This window comes from Lissotriton helveticus, chromosome 3_1, assembly GCF_964261635.1.
Source record: "Lissotriton helveticus chromosome 3_1, aLisHel1.1, whole genome shotgun sequence".
NCBI classification, from domain to species: Eukaryota; Metazoa; Chordata; class Amphibia; order Caudata; family Salamandridae; genus Lissotriton; species Lissotriton helveticus.
In genome coordinates, this window is record NC_136061.1 from 2,057,813,768 (window position 1) to 2,057,839,816 (window position 26,049).

The 26,049-nt window shown below is 42.6% G+C and overlaps 1 protein-coding gene across 3 annotated transcripts in view; it reads right to left on the reverse strand.

The window, feature by feature from the left end:
* Positions 1–26,049, reverse strand: part of LOC144824087 (uncharacterized) — a 284,754-nt gene that overhangs the window by 65,439 nt on the left and 193,266 nt on the right. For 2 of the 3 annotated variants that reach the window (XM_078683173.1, XM_078683172.1), the window contains exon 2: positions 15,238–18,558. The exons of the other annotated variant lie outside the window; for it this stretch is intronic. In XM_078683173.1, the coding sequence (XP_078539299.1) occupies positions 16,419–18,464 (2,046 nt within the window). In that variant the 5' untranslated portion in view covers positions 18,465–18,558 and the 3' untranslated portion in view covers positions 15,238–16,418. Of the gene's footprint in view, positions 1–15,237; positions 18,559–26,049 lie in introns of those variants that run through there. 3 annotated transcript variants of the gene reach the window in all.

A 26,049-nucleotide genomic window follows, 5' to 3' on the forward strand; every position in this document is an offset into this window, starting at 1 on the left:
TGTTTTTTTTCCCCGCTGTTATATGATGAATACCTTCAAGTCACTGTTTTTAGTGAAATTTGATATATTCTGAGAACAGCAAAAATAAACCATTTAACATGTATAATTAATTCTGTACTTTTTGTATTTATGATATACATTTAGAACTGTGTAGGAGGCATGGAGAAACTGAGGCTTCTGTAAGTGTCAAGGGAGGTGAGTAATGTACATTGCTCTGTTGCATACAGTCCTCACCTTCTGCGTACTCTTGGATATGCTAGACTACATCTGTACAATGAGATACCTAAGCTGAGGAAATACAGGTGATGTGATTGTTAAATGAGCAAAAATATTTGCACGTTTTTCAATTATATCACCTGTGTTTCCTAACATTACGAATCACATTGTGCAGATGAGGTTTAGGCCTGTCCAGGGAGACAGAGGAGGTCTGGCCTTTGTTCAAGAGTGCAGTGGACATGACTCACTTCGTTGGTAGGCCTGCACATGTATTATCTCCTCTGTACTCTTCAACAAGCCTACATTTAATCTGTAACTCTGAGTAGGCCTCACCTCAAACAAATCTCTGGATAGGCCACACCTTATCGGCATCCTGAAACAATCATTTAAAATGTTATGGGCAGTTTTATGATGGCCGTCCGCCTCTTTTGCTCCACTTTTGTGACACAGCAGCAGTGCAAAAGATGCACCATGTTGCAAGATAGGCCTCACTTCATCTGCAACAAGATACCGTCAGTTTAAAATGTATATATTTAGGACTGTGTAGGGGGCATGGAGAAGCAGAGGCTTCTCTAAGTGTCAAAGTTGTTGCATACAGTGCTCACCTTCTGTGTAGTCTTTCATATGCTAGACTACATCTGCACAATGAGATACCTAAGCAAAGGAAACACAGGTGATGTGATTGTGGAATGAGCAAAAAAAATTGAAAGTTTTTCAATTACATTACCTGTGTTTCCTAACATTATGAATCACATTGTGTAGATGCCTCACTCAGTCTGTATCTGACACTTTTCCTTCACTTCCTCTGTCTCCTTTCTCCCTCACTCTCTTTTCCTTATTCGCCCTTTCCTAATATAGTTTACCTTACTCACTTTCTTTTAGTAGCTTACACAACTTCAATTTAGTTTTCTCTTCTATCCTTCTTTTCTGTCACTGAAAGTATCTTCTTTTTTTTTCTCTTAGTAATTTACTCTATTTCGATTTCTTTTTGTGTCTGACTGTCTATCACCGTTTCTTTCTCTTTTTTCTGCATGTTTATCTTTATTTTTATTTCTTTGTAAAATTGGATGATTGTCAATCTTTTCCCTTGTCTTTTCTAATTTTTAAATACATGTTTTAATATTTTTCAAATTTTTGTCCTTTCTTTCACAGATTGAAAGTATAAAAATAACAAGTGACTAAGTTAACGACAATTATAAAGTAAATGTTTTGTACTCTTTTCGTTACATTTCTATCACATTTAACTTCTATTAGTTCCACTGCTTCATTTCTTTAACCCTCAGTTTCCTGCTTTTGCTATTTCCCTCATTCCTTTCTCTATTACTTACTTACTCTACTCCTTCCACTCCTTTCCTCAGTCCCTCTGTTCACATAGTTCCTCACTCCTGTTCTATTACTCTCACTGTCTCTGACTGATCACTGTTTCACTACTTGTTCATTATGCTTTCTCACTGTAGTTCAAGCACACTAAGGGGCATATTATGAACACAGCCAATAAAATTATCACTGCTTTTATTAGCAGAAAACTGCCGCAAAAGCGGCTTTAGCTGCAGTTTTCTGCCTATAAAAGCAGCGAAAATTTTATCGCCTGTGTTGATAATATGCCCCTATGTTATTTACATTTCTTTGCTGTTTCAATCATTCCTTTTCTGTCACTTCTTCTTTTCTGCTTTCTGTTTTTTCTCCCTGTTATTCCACATGTTTTAACCTTAGTCACTATCATACATCTTGTTTTATTCCTATTTACTTTTGCTCACTGTTTTCTTAACACTTTCCCTCAGGATTGTTCTTTTAGTCCGGTTCTATCCCCACCTCTGATTCCCCATCCTTTACTATTTTTCTTCTTATTTTGAACATTCACTCACATTCTCTAAGAAACTCTTGTTTATTATTCTTCTACTCTCCTTTTTTTCTTTCACTTCCTTATCTATTTTGTTTTTCACAATTATACCCTCTTACATCTTTTCTTCGGTAAATAGATCTATTAAACAGTATCTCTCTGTTACTCCCTCTAGCTGTCTTTCTTTTAACATTACTCTCTGTTTCCTTCCCTTATACTAACTCTTCTTTTTTTTTTTTTTGGTTCGCTTCCGGTTCGCGTACCGGTGCGCGTACCGGGAAGAACTTTTTTTTTAATGTTTTTGTTGTTTTATATTTTTTTTAATTTTTCTGAACATTTTTTGTTTTTTTTGTACTTTTTGAACAATTTTATGTTTTTTTTGGTTTTTTTGGGGGGAAACAACGAAAAACAGCCATTATAAAGGGTTCAACAAAAAACAAGAAACAAAAAACTGTGAATTAACAGTGGCTCGAGAGGAGCAAAAAAAAAAACTACTGCTTTCTTCTCTTGCTGCAGTTGTGGTTGTCGATGGAAGCATTAATACGGTGAATGCTTAGTTCCCCTTAGCAGAGGGTCTTTCCGCAAAAAATGCAGACCATTTTTATTACAACAATTTTTTTTTTGTATATTTGGTACTGTTTCGCTCCCTTCTGGTGCTGCAAATGAAGATTCACCTGAGGAGGTGCTGGCCTGATGGTCTCTTTTTTTCTGAGCCAGATCCCGTACCTCAGCTTGTGCCAGATTGTTAGGGTGCCACCTCTGCATGTGTCGGATCATTGTGTAGTTCCCAAATGAATATTTTTTCTTTGGGTTGCCCCTGGACATGACCTCGTTGCAAATTAAGCATGTCACCTTCGGGGCATTCACTTTTTTTTGCCCAGAAGGGATGGAAAAATACTGCCATATATAATGAACTTTGACATGGCTTTGTCTTGGTTTTTCAGGCAAGTATGTTATGGTTTGTTGGTCCTCATCATCTTCTTCCTCCTCTTCTTCAACTCCTGGAAGGATCTGGGGTGGTGGACCTTCCTTTCTGGGTGGTGGTGGTGGTGGTGGGGGTGCACTAGCTGCAGCTACTACTGAAGCCATGTCTCACAAATAGCTCTTGCTTTCTCAAAGAAAAAAGTAAGAATGAGGAAAAGGGAGTTTACATCGCCCAGGATAAACACTGCTGAGGAGAGGCCCTCTGACGCGTGGGCTGCAGATCTTGCTGAGTTTTTTACCAGCAAGATCCAACTGATACAGGCCTCTTTCCCGGTGACCATCCCCGAGGAGCGGACTGTCAGTAAGGCCATTCGATCGCCCCCGGCGATGCCGGGCCCCACATTGGGCGCATTTCCACCTATTTCGGCGCCCGTCTCCTTAGCACTTTTGAGCAACTTGAAGTCCGGCTCGCCCCTGGATCCTTGCCCTGCTAAGATTCTGGCGAAACTAGCTGAGGTTATTAATCCTCTGGTTAATCCGCTGCTGAATCTCTCGTTGAGCCAGGGAGTGGTTCCGCAGGCTTGGAAGCAGGCGATGGTCATCCCGCTGCTTAAGAAGCCTGGCCTGGACCCTAAGGCCCCTGTTAACTATCGGCCTATCTCTCTGCTGCCGGCTCTGACGAAGGTTGTTGAGAAGCACGTGCAGACGGTGCTCTCCAACTTTCTAGAGTCGAATGAGATTCTGCATGCCACCCAGTCAGGTTTTCGCCCGGGTCTTAGTACGGAGACTGCGCTCCTCGAGGTCTCCGAAACAATCAAGGGGACCTTGGATTCAGGGGGCAAAGCCATGCTGGTGATGTTGGACTTGTCGGCGGCTTTTGACACCGTTCCCCATGATGGTCTTCTCGCAAGACTCTATGAGATAGGACTACGGGGAACGGTGTTCAGCTGGTTTTCTTCTTTTCTAGCTGGCCGCCGGCAAACGGTCTGGGCCGCTCCAGATTCCGCCGTGATGCCGCCTTTGGGAGTCGGGGTCCCTCAGGGCTCTATTTTGAGCCCGACCCTCTTTAATATCTTTATGACCCCTCTGGCGGCATTAGCGGAGTCGTTTGGGGCCCGGATCGTATCGTACGCCGACGATACCCAGCTCCTCTTCTCCTGTAAGAGAGGAGAGGACTTTGAGGGGGAGAGTATCCGGGATTGCCTTGGGGCTGTGTTTCAATGGTTCCATCTACACAGCCTCAAGTGCAATCCCGATAAGTCTGAGGTACTCTTCTTCGGGTGCGATGTGGAACCAGGGTGGCAGGCCTGGTGGCCCATTAACATGTCCCCCCCTTTGTGTTCATCCCAACTGGCCAAGAACTTGGGTGTGAAGATGGACACGGGGTTAACAATGAAGGCCCAGATCCTCGGAGTGTCGGGTATGTGTTTCGGCCTCCTGAAGATGCTACGGAGGTTTCTTCCCCTACTATCGGAGGAGCACAGGAGGCTGACTGTGCAGGCCCTGATAGGCTCCAGGTTGGATTATTCTAACGTTCTATACCTGGGCCTGCCAGAGTACCTGTTACAGCGGCTGCAAGTTGTGCAGAACGCTGCGGCGCGAGCAATCTACGGATTGAATAGACGTGCCAGTGCCTCGGCTCTGCTTCAGACCTTGCACTGGTTGCCAATCCGTAAGCGGATCGCCTTTAAGACCTTGACTCTGACTTATAAGGCGCTTCATGTGACGGGGGCTAAGTATCTCCAGAGGAGACTCACCTTTTACCAACCGGCGCGCTCCCTGAGGTCAGAATCTTTACGTCTGGCGACCGTTCCACGAGTGAAGCGAGCACGCCTGGGAGGCCGCTCCTTTGGTTTGCTGGCGCCCCAACTGTGGAACTCTTTGCCCCTGTCACTTCGGGGAGGTTCTAGTTTATTAGCCTTCAGAAAGGACCTTAAAACGTGGTTATTCTCCCAGTAGGCCCCCTGTGTCTTGTTTTGTTATTTTGTATCTGAAACTCTCTTCTTTTAATGTGTTATGTTAGTTTTACTGCAGCCTCGTTAATTAAAAGCGCCGGGACACTCTTTTTGAGTAGCCGTGCGCTCTACAAAAGCCACTATAACATAACATAACATAACAAAAAGGAGGGGGCTTTCATCATTTGTAGAAAAAAAAAGTTGAGAACCAATGAAAAGTGTTATTTTCAGGTCACATGTCCCGACGCGCTTACGCTACACGCACAGGAGCGCTTACGTTGCGCGCTCCGGGTCGTGCCACGGAGCGCATCAGGGTACGTTTACGGAGCACGCCGAAGAAATGCATCACGCGGTTACCCGATGCGTCACGTTTACGCGGCGCATCAAGCGACTACGCGAAACGTCATGATGTTGTTTTCGTTCGCGGGTAAAGCGCTCACGGGACGCTCACCCGTACATTCACCGGTACGTGCCCCGGGAGCGCCCCGGGGCGCGTACCGGGGCAAATAATAAAAAAAAAATATTTAAACATTTTAAAATTTCTAATAAAAATTATTACTTTCATACATATAGATATTTGCTATTAAAAAACCTATGAAATTCACTGAAAAAAACATAGGTTATAGACCATATATAGTTAGGAATTAGCATTTACAAAACCTTGAAAATTCACTGAAAAAACCATAGGTTATCGACCATATACAGTTAGGAATTAGCATTTACAAAACCTTATTTTACTCACACAAAACCATTGAAATTCGCATATATAGTTAGTTGTACTAACTATATATCGCGCACCCGCAATCCACTGCTGATCATGTCACATATTACATCATTCATGACATGGTCAGTGACATCACTGATGACATCAATGATGACATCTCAAATGACATCACTGATGACATCACTGATGACATCTCAAATGACATCACTGATGACATCACTGATGACATCTCATTTGACATTACTGAGCACATCACTGATGACATCATTCATGTGATAATACGATGAACCTCTTCAGACTCTAATATAACCTTAGATACACTCAGTGTAACCAGACACTCACAGACTGTCACTCATCCATGGAGTTACACACACCTAGTCAGTCATGCAAAGAATCAATCACACCTCCATTTCCTCAACTATACAGTTATACACACCTTACTTATTCAAACATATACTCCCTGATACAAGTTCACAATGATCCATACAGCCACTCACACATTCACTTACTCTTATGCACAGTTATTTATATATGTCAACTCTCACATGTACTGTGTTTTACATATGTACTTACTTTGACATGTAGCACTGAGATATCCATTCACTCACCAATACACTCATGCACACAGTCAACCACCCATACAGCTGTTTCCACATGCACTTTTGAACCCATACATCTAGTGAATCAACTGTTCACACATTTATGCACAGAGTCATACACCTCCCAGCCACCCACACACACACTCAGTCTCCCATACAAATACTTGGGCAACCAATCAATAACCCATATAGGTACTCATATAGCTAATGATCAACACATGCAGCAGATTACAGAACAACAGACACAATGATGCACAAATTAAGACAGTTTAGTCACTAACCCATGCAGTCAGTGAGACACATTTAATCACTCACTCATATAGTCAGTCATGCACCTACTAAATCCTTCATCCAGACACTTATAAATCCACTCATTATTCAATTTGTAAGACATATTTTAACTTTACAGAATTATACAGTAACTGGATGTAGTCATCAGTGATGTCATCAGTGATGTCATTTGAGATGTCATCAGTGATGTCATCAGTGATGTCACAGACCATGTCATGAATGATGTAATATGTGACATGATCAGCAGTGGATTGCGGGTGCGCGAAATATATAGTTAGTGCAACTAACTATATATGTGAATTTCAATGGTTTTGTGTGAGTAAAATAAGGTTTTATAAATGCTAATTCCTAACTATATATGGTCTATAACCTATGTTTTTTTCAGTGAATTTTCAAGGTTTTGTAAATGCTAATTCCTAACTATATATGGTCTATAACCTAAGGTTTTTTCAGTGAATTTCAATGGTTTTTTAATAGCAAATATTAAAAGCTGTTAAATGTATTCTTCTTTTAAAGGAAAAATATATTTTATATGTATTTAATATAATTTTTTTATGTATATAATTTTTTTTTTAGTTTCGCTACCGGTCCGCACACCGGGTAGCTTCCCGTTAGCTCAATTTGGTGCCGCGACCCGATCCGCGCACCGGGAAACGTTCCATTTGCACAACTGCCGCGACATCGTGACGCGCCGCGTAAGCGCGACGTATCGCGTTGCCGCGTAATGCGTCTTATGACGCGCCGCCTTAGCGCACTCGGAAGTGCTCCGGAGCGCGAACGAGGCACGAAGCGCAGCACCCCGGAAGTGCACCGGTGCGCGGAGCGGGACGCGTAACGTAAGCGTGACAGGTCATGTGACCTGTAAATAACACTTTTCATTGGTTTAGAACTATTTTTTTCCCAAATGATGAAAACCCCTCCTTTTTTCCTCACTCTGACTTTCATCGTTGTGAGAGGAAGACCTGTTTCTGCTTGTTAAAATAATGGCATCTGAAGTAGCTGCAGCTGGTGGACCCCCACCACCACCACAACCACCTAGGAAGGAAGGACCACCTGCACAGTTCCATTCCAAACCCAGAGGAAGAGGATGAAGAAGAGGAAGAGGATGTAGAGCCGAAGCAGTTCTTGCCTGAAGAGCCCCGGAAATCCCACCGCAAAGACCATTTTATATGGCAATTTTATTCTTACCCTCGAGACCAAAAAAAGGTCAATGCCCGATACGTGACATGCCTCATTTGCAAAGATGTTTTGTCTAGAGGTACAGACAAAAAGTATAGTTTTGGAAACTATACTATGCACCGCCACATGCAGAGGTGGCATCCAATCAATTACAGCGTTGCTGAGCTGCGTCACCTCCAGGATAACCCACCAACTCCTGTGGCCAGTACATCATCACAGGAAACTCTATCGGGACCAGAGGCGAGGGAGACGGTCCCAAGTATTCAACAGAATTTTGTGCACATGAAGCTAGTGTGCATTTATTGTGGTGAACTAATTTCATATGGGAATATGAGTATCATTTTAATTAATAGAGCATTTGAAAACCACAAGTGCTCAAAATGCCCCAAGAAGTATTTTTTTTTTGCTCCTGTTGAACCCTTTCTAATGCCTGTTTTTCGTTGTTCCCCCCAAAAAAACCAAAAAAACATAAAATTGTTCAAAAAATACAACAACAAAAAATGTTCAGAAAAATAAAAAAATATAAAACAACAAAAACATAAAACAAAAAGTTCTTTTCGGAACTACCTCCCATTTTTTAAAAAATTACTAACATTTTTACCACTCTTGACTTCATTTTTCTCATGGGTGCGCTTCCCGGTGCGCGCACCGGAGAGCGCCCCGTTAGCGCAATAAAAAAAACAAGAAAAAAAAAACAAGAGAAGGAGAGCATAAGAGAAAGAGAAAAAGAGAGTAATGTTAAGAGACAGACAGCAAGAGAGAGCAACACAGAGGTACTGTGTAATACATAGTAAAACAGTGTAAAAGATATAAGAAAGTGTAAGAGAGAAAATGAAAAAAATATAAGGCTGTGAAACAAAGAAAGTGAGAAGAAGAATACTAAAGCAGAGGCACATGAAGAATGTGAGTGGCTGTAAAGAGTAAAAGGAAAGAGAAAAAATGATGTACAAATAAAAGGTAATAACGGAACCAGATTTAAATAACACTGGTGAGGGAGAGAGAGAAAAAAGTAGCGTGCATAACTAAAGAGGGATGAAATAAGATGGATAAAATCGACTAAAGTTAAAACATGTGGATTGACAGAGAGAAAAAACTGAAAGAAGAAAAGAAGAAGTAACAGAAAGGGAATAATTGAAGCAGCAACGAAATGTAAATAACGTAGTGTGCTTGAACTTCAGGGAGAAAGCATAATGAACAAGTAGTGAAAGAGTGAAGAGACAGAGACAATTACAGTAAGAGAGACGGACTGAGTGAACGGGAGTGAAGAACTGTGAGAACAGAGGGACTGAGAAAAGGAGTGGAAGGAGTGCAGTAAGTAAATCACCCACACAACACAACAGCTACCCTACCTCAAAGCACTCTAAAATATTATTTTACTGTTTCTCTTGGCTTTCCCCTTGTTACGCTCCCCGGTGCGCTACCCATAGTATAAGTAAAGAGGGGTGAAAGAGGGAGAAATATTGAATTAGGATAACACATGGTGAGTGACAAAGAGAGAGGACAAAGAGAGTAAAGGAAACAGTACCTGAATGGTCTTGAGTAAAACAGCAACAAAAAGATAAGTAATGCAGTGTGTGTGACTTACAGGGAGTCAGTGGTGTAGGTCGGAGTGTGGGTGTGTAAGGTGTGTCTTTGGGTGTGGTTGTGTGGAGTGTTTTGGTGTGGGTAGAGATGAGGGTGTGTGATATATGTGTGAAAAGTGTATGAGTGTGGGGTGTATATATGTTCGATGTATGTGTGTGTATGGAATGTGTGTGTGTTTTTGAGGAGTGTGTGTGGGAGGTTTTTTTTGTGTGTATGAGGTGTGTGTGTGGGGTGTGTGTTACAGGTGTGTGTATGTGTTGGGAGGGGGATGAGGTATATGTGTAGGAGTAAGGTAAATAATTAGGAAAAAGAGAATGAGTGAAGAAGCAAAGGAAGGGAACAGAGGGCAAGTGAAGTAAAGAATAGGGATCAAAAGAAGTTGAATATGAGAGGGTAAATAGGGAAAGGGGAGTAAACATGGAGAATAAGAATAAGTGAGAGAAGCAGAGTAAAAACACAGGAGTGAGGTAGATTGAGAAAATGTTAGTGACCTTAAAGCAAAGGGTGATAACAAACTACATTTGTTTAGTCATACTTACCATATAATAAATGTAACTTTTTTTTTTTTTTACTACAGTTGGTATCTGTGAAAGAGAGAAGAAAAAATAAGTTATAATTAGTAAAATATGTATTTTAAATTAAAAGATACAAATGAAGAGCTAAAAACATCATAACACTCTATTTAGAAATAAAGTTAGAGTGAAGAACACAGAAAGGGAAATAAACTAAGGTAGAATGACAAAAAGAGGGAAAAAGTAATAGAAGGAGAGCAAATTACAAAGAGTAAGGCATATAGATTCACTAAGAAAAAGAGAGAGAAGAACAGAGAAATGAACTGAAGGTAAGAAAGATACTAAAACAATGTGAGTTAGCAAAACTAAATCAGGAAACAGAAGTAAGTAAAAAGATAATGATTGAGACAGAAAACAGTCTAATTAAGGATGCATTTAGAAGAATGAGGCATAGAAGATAACTGAGAGTAAGTGAAGAACAGTCATAGAGTGAAAGGATGAAGGGAGACAGAATAATATACAACAATTGAAGGAAATGGACTGAGGAAGTTATAAGGTAGACACACTAAGAGAAAAACTGAGTGAGGTCTAGTACAATGAGTGAGAAAAGAAAAAAAGTAAGTGAGCAAAAAAAAGGAAAGAGAGGAGAAGACGACTAAAACAGTGGTACTGAGAGAAAATAATTTGGTTATGAAAGTAAAGAGAAGGACATTGAAAGAAAGGAAATGATGGATAGTAACAGAACCAGAGTAAAAGAAATGGGATGAAGAACGATGAGAGAGGAGCAGTGAAGTTGTTGTAAAAGAAGTGATAGAAGGTAGATAAACACAAGTGAAAATAACACAAGCAGAGTGAGGCACTGAGCACAGAGAAGTAGTGAACGAAAAATAGAGAGAAGAGGTCAAAAGTAAGGAGCAAACAAAGATAAGCGAGGGAGAGTGGATGTCAGAGAATGGGAATACAATTTAATTTACACAATCCAAAGTATAGAATAACTTCTACAACATGTTACATAGTTTATTTTTGCTGTTCTCAGAATATATTGAATTTCACTTAAAGCAGTGAGTTCAAATTACTCATCCTATGACAGCGGGAAAACAAAAACACAATCTGAAAGATTGTGTTTTTAAAAAAAACTTATATACTGCCAAATGACATATGTACGCTAATCTTTGATTGACTTACTTTTCCTTGAGGCCAAATAGTATATCACGGAGGTCCTTTTCTCGTTGCATTGTATTTTGCTGTTCACTTAGAAATCCATTTCATCGACTTTCTACAAGAAAAGCTCCAAGAACATCTGAAATATTTTCAAAATTTTAATATACTCCTTTTTTCAGTCATGACTCTTTACTCATTCTTGCACCTTTCCATTTGGCAAATAGTGTCAGATGTATGAGTATATATCAGTACTCCTCCCGTCTTCATAGGCCAACTACCTTTACGTAAATTTTGGCTGTAAAAACACTAGGTATGAATTTATAAAGCCAAAAGGCAAACGTTGTTTGAAAGTCAAATGAGTGTCGTTACATTGGGTCCAACCTTTAGAAGTTTTAAATAGCATGTGTAATGCCCTGATGTTGTAGAAGGACCGTCATGAAAAATAATAGCTACAGTTGCAAAGGTTCTTCCTGATATCGATAACTGAGAAGCCACGAAATGTTTAATACAAGTTGTCAATTTAGTTCCATCAGGTCTACATCGTTGGAACATTAAAATAACATAGTGACCATAATTTTGTAGAAATAATGTGGACAGCATTGCAGACTTACATTGGGTACACACCATATTGTGATCCGCTGCTTTAACTAGATTATTGAAAGACACTGATTTGCAGTCTGGTAAAGTTAAATATATAAATCTTTCAGAGTCTATTCTAGTAGTACTTGATGAAGCACAGTTATCACAGTCATGTTGCCATTGATAAGAAAGGCCAAATAGATTTTTTATATCTACTCCTTCATCTTGCAATACATCAAACATATACATTAAAAATTCCTGACAATCCTGCTGAATATTCTGTGAAAATTGATTTTGACCTGAACATATATCCAGAAGATTTCTAATTTCTGAAACACTTTCTATTTTTGCTCTATCACTACTACATTTGTCTAACACAGAATTCAATAAACAGCACAATGTTTGTTCCCGATTTTCAACAATTTATGAATTTAAGACTGTGCATTGGTACCTACCTGTAGGTACCTAAATCAGCCACAGAACCCAAAAGCCCTTTTCAGGTCTACCCTATCTCTGATCACTCCAAATGATTATCTTTTTTTAACTTTTTTCACTATTTTTCACCATAGTACGCTCCCCGGTACGCTCCCCGGTGCGCGTACCGGACGCACCCCGCGAAAAAGAATTTTTTTTGTTGTTTATTTTTGCCTATTTGGGCCTCCTTAGACCCCCTCACAAAACATAGAGGGTCAAGGAGTGCCTACGATGCCCCCTTAAACCCATTTCCAACGTTGTTTGTCCTCCATTTTCTGTCTCAAATCTACCAAAACACAAAATGGAGGACTCCCGTAGCGCTTACCGGTACGCGTACCGGAGCGCATACTGGGCAGTGCTCCCCTAAAAAATTTCAAAAGTTAATTTACCTAAAAATCACTGGAGACACTTTCACCAAATATAGAATAGCTCATACTACATACCAGTCCCTACCATTTTCCCAAATAAAGTGGAATTCCATTGAGCCATTTGGCCTGTAGCCCTGTCTAAATATCCTGAGGTAAATTACATAACAAAAACACATCTGAAGTGTTAGAATTGACAGCCAATTAAAATGTTACTTTCATTTTCTATTTTTTTTCCTGACATTTGATTGGTTATGTACATGAATATAAATGAAAAATGAGAGGGAAACACGGCCATTTTGACTACAACTACCTGAGGTACATCTTGAAAGGATTTTCGCATTTTTTCTTCTTCACCTCTCTGTAAAGTAAGTTGATAATTTGTAAGGGGCACTTTAAGTTATTTTTTAAAAACATTTTCTGATAGTTATTTACTGTCCCTCTGCTATAGTTATAGATAGAGATAGGCTCCTCTGTTAAATTTATAGATTGACTTAGGCTTCTCTGCTATAATTATGAATTTACTTAAGCTTCTTCACAGGCACTTTTTAATATTTCTACTTCCTGCCTGTTACCATACATTGCCCAAAGTTAACTTCACTATTAAAAAATCAAAACTACCTGTCTGAACTTAAACCCAACAGTGCCATATTTCTACTGATTTTTTTTAATGCAAATTTCAGCACAAAAATGGAAGGAGAACAGAACATTTCCTTTGAAATTGTCCTAGAGATGAACAATGAGGAAATCATTGAACCCATTCACTTCGAATTCATGGATGAATCACGGGACCATGAACTTCTACAATGTGTAGAATCTGTGGATTTGTTAATTCAATATGAGGACGTTTCTGACAGTCAAATGTTGGAAGTTATGTTCACTCAACAAGAGAACATTTCGGACAGTCAAATGTTAGACGTTCTATTAAATTTTGAAAAAGAATCAGAAAAATAAATTTATATTTAATAATCAAAAATTGTTCGAGACATGATACATTATTATATGTAATTCATAAACTAGTACCAAATTGATTATAATATAAAGTCAGACTTATAGTATACTGTGCAACGTATTTGTATTACATAGTAATTTTGCTCATAGTTACTTCCTTTCTCCCACTATATTATCTCCAATGTGTATTTGACATCTCTTTTTCATCTCCTGCCTCCATGTTGTTTCTGCTTCCCTGACAGACTATGGTATAGATTCCATATACCACAATAACTTCTGTAACAACATGCAAATTATCTACAGAGGAGACGGTGTACATTGACTTTAAGACTCAGCATTGGTACCTACATGTTGGTACTTAAAACACCCAAACAACACAACAAATCTATTCAGAGATACCCTACCTCTAAGCACTTTAAATTATTATTTTAGTGTTTCACTGAGTTTTCCCCATGTGTAGGCGTGGGGGAGGTGTGTGTGGGGGATGTGCGGGGGGTGTCTGTGAGGTGTGTATGTGTGTGTGTGTGTGTCTGGGGGGATGAGGTGTATAGGTGTGTGGGGTATGTGGATGTGGGTGGGGATATGGGTATGTAAGGTGTGTGTGTGGGTGTGAGTGTGTGGGGTGTTTGGGTGTAGGTGGGAGTGTGGGTGTGTGAGGTGTGTGTGGGGTGTGTGTGGGTGTGGGAGGTATGTGTGTAGAATGTGTATGTATGTGTGGGATGTGTGGATGTGTCTGTGAGTTGTCTCTGTGTGTGTGGGGGGGGAGATGTGTGTGTGGGATGTGTGGGGAGTGTGTGTGAGATATCTGTGTGTGTGTGCGTGTGTGTGTGTGTGCGGTGGAAGGGGGGTGAGGTGTGTGTTTGAGTGTGGGTGTGTGGGATGTGGGTGTGGGTGTGGATGTGTAAGGTGTTGATGTGGGGGTGTGGGGTGTTTGAGTGTGGGTGGAGGTGTGCGTGTGTAAAGTGTGTGTGGGGAGTGTGTGGGTGTGTGGGTATGGGGTTGTGTGCATATGGGTGTGTGTGGGACACACTTGTAGGTACCTAAAACAGCCACAGAACCCAAAAGCTCTTTTCAGAGCTACCCTACCTGTAATCATTCAAAATGTTTATTTTACACTATTATTTTCACTATTTTTCACCTAAGTACGCTCCCTGGTACGCTCCCCAGTGCGCGTACAGGGCGCTCCCCCCGCAAAAATCGATTTTTTTTTTTTGTCCCACGGGACCCTTTTATGGCCCCCACATCAAACCTAGGGGGTCAGGGGGGTGTACCCTGCCCCCTTTTGCCCATTTCCCCCTTTGATTTTTGCCACCTCTTGTATCTCAATCCTACCGAGACACAAGATGGCGGCCGCTGCTGACTGTTTCGAATGTTTACAGTGGCGCGCCCGGAGCGCTCCCCGGTACGCGCACCGGGGCGCGCTTACAGATATATACATTTTTTTGAACCTAAATTACTCAAAATCCTCTGGACCACATATCTTGAGACATAGCAAAGGCACATCGGGCTACCAGTCCCTACAATTTTGCCAAGTTTGGTGAAAATCCCGACAGACCGCCCTATGGAAAATTATCATGGGGAAAACATGTTTTGGGACTCCCCTTTTATCTCGGCCCCCGCTTGACGGATCTCCCCCAAACTTTCAGGGAATGAGCGGAGCGCCGCGAGGCAAAGTTGCTGAAAAATTCAGCCTGATTGCTCAACCGGCGCCAAAGTTATTCTAAATAGAATGTTGCGATTTCCCTATGGAAATCAATCCTAACTATATATACCTACTGGCAACTGCCAGTAGGTAATATATATATATATATATATATATATATATATATATATATTCTCACCAGCCATACTTCACAATTCAAAGAAGGCGCTGACTCCGTGAATCTGAATCCAAATGTTTATTCTCAAGATCTGATGCTGCTTAGACGCGTTTCGTCGTTACCGCCTTGTTCACTACATCTGCTGTTATGTTTGGGGCCTGTATATATACACATAGAACATGGGTGTGTCTATCAATTAGTGTGACAGGTTGGAACCAGATGTTGCCATGGTTGCATATTGGCAGTGCCTGTCTGTGTTAGTCTTTTTACACTTTTTCTTAAAAAAAATATATATATTTTTCAAACATCACATTGGAAACAATTGTATATATGTTTATAAAGAAAACACCACATTAAAAAGTGTCTTTAGCTTTTCTGAGACCTTTTAGTCATTCAACATTGTGTCACAGTGATAGCTGAATTTAAGGTTACCAGAAACCAAAAGCAAGTACACGAAAATTATAATGTGAGTGACAGCCTTTAAATTAACACATTTTGTTTTCCCATTGCGCTCGTCCCTGCCATGAATGTTCCTGTATAAAGGCCCTGTTTTAGTAGCCCATCTGGTTTGCCTGTCTGTACTGACATGCGCCGTGCCATGTGGACGCTGCAGCATGCACTAGGAAACATTACACTCCGCTGATTCTCGTGGAAAGACAACGTATTTGTACAATTCATACTGACAGTGCTCGCCTGAATCCGGGTAAGTGTCCAGATATGAGGCGTATGTTGCGTGGCAGACTCTGTGAAGTAATTCGGTATGTTACTTGATTAATTACCGACTGACACGTGAGTGTGTTAGTGGTTTGCCGTGCATGGCTGTCAGTAAAGATTATATTATAGCTGACAGCCTGTGTCGCTTACTGCTTCCTCTGTGGGATTACTTGACAAATTACTGGGCTTTCCACGATGATGTAAACGGGGTGACACAGTGGCCTCCGAAATTCCTGCCTACTATAACGGGGGCTCGGTTAGCTAACGGTAATCAAGTGGACCTATAATTGTGCTAAAATATAGGGAAAAGGTTCTCACATGAGGGTCATGGCATGACGGGCAGGTCATGGGCCTATGTTAATGTGTTCGTGAGAAGTGTTAAAATAATGTACCATAATGACAAAGATTCTGTCTAATGGTGTGCTCAAAAGTGCCCCTGTGGAATCCCGTGATTAGTGTTGTGTGTGAACTGCAGATGTTATACGATTGGTCGAGGGAGGAGTGTAAACGAAGCTAGCATTTGACTTACATTACAGGTGGACACTTAAGGCTTCGTCCGCATTTAATCCAAATGGGACCTTGGAAATTAAAAGTATAATATACCTTGATTCCAAGCGGCGTAACGCCAATAGGCGGTTCCCTCCTCTGATGTTTCTTGGAATGTTATCAATCACGAAGTATTGGATATTGTTCGCATTGCCATTATGCGCCTTGTGAATGTGTCTGGCTACCGAATATGCCGGATCATGGTTTGCAATAGCTCGCAAGTGCTGTAGAATCCGCACGTGTGCTGGATGGATGGTGGAACCTACATATCTCTTGCCACAGGAACACACCAGTACATATATGGCAAAGTCTGTTTTACATGTGAATGCCTCTCTCAGTAAGTATGGTTTGTTTCTGAAAGGGATGTGTACTCTGGTTGTGTTAATGCCATGTGTGCATGCCTTACACTTGCTGCATTTTTTGAAGCCTTTTTGAGAGTTTAGCCAATTTTTTGGGTTTTTAAGTATTGGCGCATTGCAAACAAGTTCATTTCTCATTGATTTGGCTTTCCTGAATGTGATCAAGGGATTCTTGCCCACTGTATCCCCTATGCTGGTGTCCCCTCGGACTAATGGCCAGTGTCTTCTCAGAATTCTGCGGAGGTTCATGTGGTATCTGTTATATCCTGTTATTAATCTAGGAGGGGTTTTCTTCTCCTGATCTGGATCTTTTGCCACACTCTTGGGGAAAATTAATTCTGTCCTGTTTTTGACATCACATTTTGCCTCTGCCCTCTGGCATGTGTTCTCCGTGTACCCCCTCTTTCTTAGCCTATGGAATAGATCTTGTTTGGCACTGCTGAGTCCTTCAGGGGTGCTACAATTCCGTGTCATTCTGAGGCACTCTGCATATGGGATCGACTGTTTTAGTGGTGTGGGGTGGAAACTGTGAGCATGGAGAAGGGCGTTCCCTGCTGTGGGTTTTCTGTATGTGCGTGTCTGTATCTTATTGTCCTGCACATACAATTCAAGATCAAGAAATTGGATATTGACATTACTGGTGGTACACGTGAATTTTAAATTGAGCATATTTTCATTCAGAGTTACAGCAAAACTTTCTGCATCTTTGTCATTGCCCTGCCAAATGATAAAAATGTCGTCAATGTACCTCTTGTACATCACTATGTTATTTTGCATGGTATCACTGTGCTGAACTTTAAGTACCTGCTCCTCCCACCAGCCCATATGCAGATTCGCATAGCTGGGGGAGAAGCAAGTTCCCATGGCCGAACCCTGGAGCTGTTTATAATGTAATCTATCAAAAATGAAAGTATTGTTTGTCAGACACCACTCTGCCATTTCTAACAACATTTTCGTGTGGTTGTATAGTTCAATTGGTCTTTTTCCTAGATAATATTCCATGGCTTTCAGCCCATCCTGGTGTCTGATGCTGGTGTACAGTGATTGGACATCTAATGTCATAAATAGATAATCATCTTGCCATTCAATGTCAAACACCTTTGACAGAAAATCCCCCGTGTCTTTAATGTAGGATGGAAGTTTTTTGACCTCTGGTTGCAGAAAAGAGTCAATGAAGATACTCGTTTTTTCAAACAAACTGCCGATTGCTGAAATTATTGGTCTTCCTGGTGGTGTTTTTTCATTTTTGTGGACCTTTGGTATTAGGTATAGCTGAGGTGTTACTGGGTAGTCATTTTTCAGGTAGTTAAATTCATCTTTATTGATCAGGCCCATTCCTTTCCATTTATATAGCTCATTGTGATATTTTTCTTGAATGCCCACAATGTGAGTCGGGCTTATCCTCATGTAGCATTCTTTGTCTTGGAGTTGAGTGTTGGCTTCCAGGTTATACATTTGTAGGGGCCACAGCACAACATTGCCCCCCTTGTCCGACCATCTAACCACAATGTCAGGTCTGGATTTTATCCTTGTCATCAAAGTGTTATATTTTCTTCTCTGGTCTCCATTTTCTTTCCAGAATTCCTTTGTGCTTTGTAAAGATAGTTCCTTTAAGTCTTTGATGACATTGTCTGAGAATAAATCCAGATTGTCTTTGGGCATGACGGGCATGAATATTGATTTTGGCTTGAAATTTGTTCTCACTGTTCCATAGATATTCAGTTCCGATGTATATATATATATTTACTTTGCATTCTTTAACATTCTGAAAAAGACACAATGAAAAAATTGAATTACCCTAAAAACGTATCAAAAATAAATAACAATCAATCCCCAAGTGAACTGTATGAAAATTCATATTAGCAATCCAATAATCCAGATTTGTGTCTTCTGTCAAAATTGATCACAGTGCAAAAATAATTAAAATGTTCCTTTTAGTTCAAAGAGGTTTAAAAGAGCAGTTCAAGTGACTTTTCTCTTTTAAAAATTTTTTTTTTAACTGTTTTTATTACAACAGGAAAAACAAAATGTGGCAGTATATACTTTACATATTACTCAGATGCATTCTTAGCTCAGTTTAATCACATTACCAATTTAAAGCACATTTTGTTATTTGCAGTTCGACCTCTTCACCTCACTGGTTCTTAGCCCTAAAGTAGTCCTAACTTGTTCTTACCCCTCTTCTTCTTCCTCGTCTGTACTATCTATCTCTGATTCTGGTAGTGGATCACATATATCCCCCCGAAAAGTATTCCAAGCTGCCCATATTTTATTCCACTTCCGGGGGCTACCCCTGGTTGAATACACCGTTCGTTCTGTGACCATTATCAAGTCCATATTTCTGCACCATGTTGACAGCGCTGGAGCCTCCGTTGCCCCCCATTTCTGTGCAATGTCTCTTTTAGCTATTAGTAACCCCAACGTGACCCTGATTTGCATATAACGTGACAGGTCGTTAGGCTCCCACACGTTTAATAAACACCTTCTCGGTTCTGGTAAGAGTGAGACTTTTGTTGTTTGTGATATAGTGCGTAGTACCTGCCGCCAATAGCTTACCAAGATTGGGCAATCCCATAGCGTGTGTAACAGTGTCCCCTCCTCTCCGCAGCCTCTAAGGCAGAATGTGTGTGTTGCTCTCTGTATTTTATGTAAGGTGGTCCTGGTATAATATATGCGGTGCAGGATTTTGAGTTGCACTAGCCGGAGCCTGCTAGATATTTCCACCTCTTTAGGCGATGCCATGGCTTCCTGCCATTCCTGATCATCTAGTTCTCCTAGATCTGCCACCCATTTGGCTCTTAGCATGTGTGTCGGGTCCGGTAAGTTATTGAGTAACTTCCTGTATGTGAATGAGGTAAATGTCAATGTCAATGTCATGGTACTTATAGAGCGCACCTTGCGGTGTCGCCTATTCGGCTTCCTGGCGCTGATACTCATACCGCTGCGGAACCCCTCCTGGCTTTCCCTGTGAAGTGTCCACTCCTGGGCACCCCCAGGGTGAATCCAGGCATCCTTAGCGCTGTTGGGGCCGGTGTGGAGGCTAAGCAAGCTATTGCCCAGAGTTGCAGCGTGGGGCCCGTGATTAGAATAGACACCAAGGCGAGAATAAGCAGGTCTGAGGAGATTGTGCCCGAGACCCTGCCGAGGCGGGAATAGAACCCTGGTCCCTGGCCAGAACCCTGCATCAGGGTCTGCAGCTCTAACCATTGAGCCACACTCCTCCACAGGTGGCCTTTGTTTCCATGAAATCTGTGAATAGCCGGTCTTCCAACGGGGAAGCCTCCGGGATCTCCGTATCAGGTGGTTTAGCTTTTATTAAGGCGTGACGTATTTGCATGTATCTAAATTTCTCGGACGTACTCAGTTGGTATTGTTGTTGTAGTTGCTCAAAGGGTATCGCCTTTCCCTTATCCCACAGATCTCCCATCGTGGAGATGCCTATGTTGTCCCACTGTGTGAAACCCTTGCTGCGACGCAGGTGCCCTAATGCCTTGGTGTCCCACAGTGGGGTCAACTTGGTTATCACCCCTCTCCAGCCCAGCCGAGTCTGTGCCGCATGCCAAACCTGTGCAGTGTGTTTTGTAGGGCCAAATAATTTCGAGATCGAGCCTTTGTTATAAAGCACCACCAGCATATTATTTGTCCCTAGCTGTTCCCTATCCGCCCTGTATGCCGGGTCGCCTTGGGGTATATGGATCCAGTGGTTTATTATTTTAAGTTGCGCCGCCCAATAGTATAAGCGGAGGTCTGGAAGTGCGATCCCTCCGTCGTACCAGCTTTTATATAGCTTCACCTGAGCAATGCGGGCTGGTCTGTTACCCCAGAGAAGAATCGAGACTTGTGCCGCTACTTGTTGAAAATAGCGTGGTGATACCGCTTCGGGCGTGTTTTGCAGGATGAATAGGAATCTGGGGAGTGCTTTCATTTTGTATAGTGCTGCTCTTCCAAGCAGCGTAAGGGGCAGCGATGCCCAATGTGCCACGTCCCGTGTCAACCTCTCTAGTGGCCGTGCCAAGTTTTTGTCATAGAAAGCGGCTGAGTTTCTGGTGATGTGTATTCCTAGATATTTAAAGGAGCTTTCTGCTACCAATAATGGGCAATCTGCGGGGAGTGTCGGCGATGGACCTTTAAGTATGAAAATGACCGATTTAGTCCAATTGATTGTATAGCCCGAGAGCCTCCCGTGGGAATTGCATAGATTAAGAAGTTCCGGTATACCACTCTCCGGCTCTGTAAGATATACTAACATATCATCTGCGTAGAGCGAAAGATGGTCTTCCCATCCCTCCTTCCAGGCGATTCCCTTAAGCAGCGGGTCGCTCTGATCAGTGTTGCCAGGGGTTCCAGTACCAGTGCAAATAATAACGGGACAGTGGGCACCCTTGTCGTGTGCCCCGAGCCAGTGGTATCTCTTCTGATAGGTGGCCGTTAGCCGTTACGCGGGATACAGGTTTGGCATATTGGAGGTGTATCCATGTGCAGAATGTCGGTCCAAAACCCACACGTTTCAGTACACTAAATAGATATTTCCATTCTACCATATCGAATGGCATTTTCGCATCCAATGATAATATCACCGCCGGGTTCGTTAGGAGTGGGGCTCTCGCCAGCGCCCCTTGTACGCGCCTCAAATTAAGTTCTGTGTTTCTGTGAGGTAGGAAGCCGGACTGGTCCCGGTGTATTAATTGTGGTAGGTGGACCATCAACCTATTCGCCAGTAATTTTGCTAGACGTTTTTGCCTCCGCGTTTAATAAGGAGATAGGGCGGTATGACGCACTTTCCTCCGGTGGTGTCCCAGGCTTGGGGATCGCCACTATTGTCACGATTCGTTGGTCCAGTGGAAGTTTGGCTTTCGCCAAACTTTCCTTATACATCCCCAACAGGGGTGGGCCCAGTGTGTCCTGCATTTGCTTAAACCACTCTATGGGTATCCCTTTGGGGCCCAGCGCCTTTCCTGATTTCACCTCATTGATTGCTGTTTGCAATTCTTCAAGAGTTAGTTCCCCTTCTAGCTCCAACGCTGTCTCTGGTGTTAGAGTTGGCATCTCTAGATGCTCAAGGGTGTCTTGTATCTCTGCCTCCGCTAGTGTTGTAGTTGGAGTGTATACCTCCCTGAAGTGTTCTGCCAGTAGGTGTACTATTTATTCTGGGTGTGAGTAAGTCGCTCCCTCCCGTGATCGTAATTGTCGTATGCCCTTCGTACCCTCTCCTTTCTTATCTAGCCACGCCAGCATTTTCCCAGCCTTGTCTCCTATATCGTAAATTTTCTGTTTAGTCCTTTTAATGTTGGTCCCAGTCTGTTTTTCTTGGTGATCCTTGAACTGTCGTTGCCGGAGTTTCAGGGTATGTGCTGTCTCTGGAGTTGGGTGTAGTGCGAACGCTTTATCCGCTTCCGAGAGTGTCAGTTCTAATTCTGTTAGTTCCCTTTCTTGTAGCCGCTTGTGCCCGGTGATGGATGCTAAGGCCTGCCCCCTAAATACCGTTTTGTAAGCTTCCCATACTGTTGTAGCCGAGTCCACCGACTCTGTGTTTTCCTCAAAATAGTGTTTATTTGCTGTGCGGAGTTCTTTCTTTATGGCAGGAACCTTTAGGTAACCTGGATAAATGGGGTATAGACGCCTACTCCCTTTTTCCTGACATGTAATGTAATGTAATGTAATTTTATTTTTGAAAAGCGCGACTTACACTCCACGGAGCATCTTGGCGCTGACCACTCATGTCTAGAGGTATTTGACCAGGGAGCTAGTAAGGCACTGGTGGTATAGTGTCTGGTGTCTCTAAGGATTAATTTTAGACTAGGGCTAAACAGGTTGTGTCTGTGAGTTTAAAAATCCATGTCTTTAGAGCCTTTCCGAACAGGGTCTCTGACGGGATCTGACGCAATTGGAGTGGTAGTTTATTCCAGGCCCTGGCTCCCAGTACTCCAAGGGATTTTCCTCCTTTCGTAGCCAATCTGAATTTGGGGGTCACCAGCAGGTTCAGGTTGGAGGATCTGAGTGGGCGAGAGGGCACATATCTTCCAAACCTTTTTGACAGGTAGGTAGGGCCCAGCTGGTGGTAAGACCTAAAGGTGATTACTAAGATTTTGAATAGCACCCTTTTGTGGATGGGCAGCCAATGCAGGATCTTAAGTGCTGCTGATGCTGACGACTTCCTGGGCCATCTCAGCACGAGGCGGGCGGTGGCATTCTGGACCATCTGTAGTCTATGCAGAACTGCTTTACTGGAGCCTGCATATAGACTGTTACAGTAGTCCAGACGTGATGTAATAAGAGCCACCGCCACCATCTTTCTGGCTGTCAACGGGAGAAGGTCGAAGAATCTTCTAAGGCCTTTGATTATGCTAAAGCAGGACCCTGCCACAGCACCTGCTTGTTGCCTAAATGACAAGGCTTCGTCAAACCTATTCCCGAGGTTGCGGGCCATAGTGATGGTGTTTGGGGGGACTTCTGCATCCTGTGGCCACCATAATTTGGGGGGAAAAAAGCTTTTGTTGTCCGAATGGTAAATTCTCGGTCTTGCCCGAGTTACATTTAAGATGGTGATTTCTCATCCAGTCAAATGTGGCGGTAAGACAATCTCTCAGATTTTCCTCTGCCTTTGTTGTTTTACTGTCTAGCACGAGGATGAGCTGAGTGTCATCAGCGTAAGATATAGTGCTGCTGTGGAAGGATGTAATAAGCTCTATCAGGAGGGTCATGTACAGATTAAATAGTATTGGGCTCAGACTAGAGCCCTGTGGTACTCCTGTTTTTATTGCTTTCTCCTCTGAGCGGTGATTCCCTAGCACAGTGACTTGCTTCCTGTGGCTGAGAATGTTTTCCAGCCATTCAAGGGCAATTCCTGCTATACCTGATTCTGCTAGGCGGCCAATTAATACGGGGTGTGAGACCGTATCAAAGGCAGCCGATAAGTCGAGCAGCACCAGAACAGCCTTTTTTCCTTGGTCCATAACAGTCTTCAGGGTCTCCACAGTGTGTAGTAGTGCTGACTCCGTGGAGTGTTTAGTCCTGAACCCCGCCTGGTTGGGATGCAGGATGTCGTTTTCCTCCAGATACCTAGTCAGTTGCTTATTCACTGCTGCTTCCGTGAGTTTAAAGAGAATTGGGAGCAGCGATATGGGACGGAGGTTTGAAAGCATAGTGGGATCTGCTAGGGGTTTCTTTTGCAGAGGTTTGACCGCGGCTAGTTTCCAGTCAGGTGGAATGACGGCAGTGGCCAAGGATGAGTTTATGATGGCATTTATGCTTGGATTCACTGTGTCCACTAAAGCGTGTAGCAGCAAGGGAGGGCAGGGATCAAATGGGGAACCGGATTTGCTGGATAGAATGGCCTGGCGGGTTTCTTCCAGACTAACCTGAGTGAATTTGGTAAACTGGGTTTTCTCAATGTCAAATCTTATGGGCTCTACAAGGGGGGGAAAACTGGTGGATCTGGGAAGTCTTTAGTGAGGTCGGATATTTTCTGTTTAAAGTAGTTAGCAATTGAATTACATAACGGAAGCGAGGAGGGGATCTCTTGTCTAAGGATCTTAGGATTCATGAAGTCGTTAACGATTTTAAAGACTTCTTTTTGTTTGTTATCGAAAGAGTTAATGGCTTCTAAAAAGTAGTTTTTTTGGCACTTTTAATCATTGCATGGTACTGCCTTCTAGAAGTTTTATAGATGATGAGTTCTTCATTTCTGTATGCACAACGCCATTTCCTTTCCATGAGTCTGACCTCCTTTTGTTTTTCTTTTAGGGGGAGGGAGGACCTTTTATTCCGCTTTTTGCTCACTTTGTTGGAGTCCTCTGGCCCACAGAATCCCGTGACCCATTTACGGAAGCTGTTATAAACGGTCTCCGTGTTTCCAGTCAGAGGAGGTTTACTGTCCTCGGCGATTAGGTGCTCGTTGGGAGTATCCCTAATCTTTTTCCACTCTTTCTTTGTGTAGGCTTCAGTTTTCATATGGTCCATTTTAACCCCTTTCCTTTCTACAGTCAGTTTAAAGGGGACTAGCGAATGGTCAGTCCAGGTCTGGATACGGGGGGAAACAACTATCATAGATTTAGTATTGGTACAGATACAGTCTAAGATATGGCCCGCTTTATGAGTGGGTTCTTCAGTCAGTATTGTAAGTCCCAAGACACTAGTTAGATCTCTCAGCCATACTGCGTTAGGGTCTTCTGCCTCATCAAGGTGGAGATTTAAGTCGCCCAACAAAGTAAAATTAGCAAATTTGAGAGTGAGGTTGCTGAGTGCTTCCCCAAGACTTTCCAGAAAGTCGTTCTGTGATCCTGGTGGGCGATAAATTAAAGCTCCTAAAAAGGTAGTCTCCTCATTTATCTGGATGCAGAAGCCCATGCTTTCTGCCCCCTTAATTTCCGAAAGTTCGAACATGGTGCATTTAATAGAATCTCGGTAAATGATGGCGAGACCACCCCCTCTCTGTTCCTGTCTATCCACCCTCTGAATAAGATAGCCTTGAGGAACTGTTAGGGTGATTACCGGGTTACACCAGGCTTTAAACCATGTTTCTGTCACGAAAAGCATATCAAGATGGGTCTCCGTGATTAAGTCGTGAATATGCGCCCCATTCTTGCACATAGATCTGGCATTGATCAGTCCTCCCTGAAGGAGGATGTGTTTTCCCGTGCTAGGTGGCCACGGCTCTGGGGTAAGATAAGTTCTACATTTGCAACAGCAGATTGGTCCTAGCCAGTTATCAACATTTATGAATTTGTGACAGTGTTTAGTCTGGTAATTTAAGGAGAGAATCTCTTCCCTAGTGAAAGTCAATATTTTCGCTGTGGTGGACGAGGTTAGGACAGCGTGGCTAGCCCTAGTCCCGGCCGAGGCACGGACGGGCACAGACGGGCTCGCCTTAGGCACGCCTTCGGCGCGCAAACGGCGCGCCCGCTGCGCTCATCTGCTGCGCGTCCGGAAAAGGCACATATTTATGGGGATAGATTATCGCCTAGCGAGGGCGTGTCCTCAAAAAGGGGCGTGGCCGTGGTTCGCGCCGGTAATGGCGGAAATGAGTTTTGTTATTTGCGTTCCCGCGGCAGCGCTAATATCCGCTGCGCGGGTGATGATAGTAGCGTGAGTGTGGGTAAGAAAGTCTCTGCTTTTAAAATTACTCACAAGTAAAGTAACACTCAATGTTAAAAAATGCGGCAAACAAGCTCCCGGCTTCCGCCTCAGGAGACACGAAGATCCTAGGTGTCGCTCGTATTCAGCGTCACTTAAGTAGAGAAGTGGCGGTTGGCGTGTC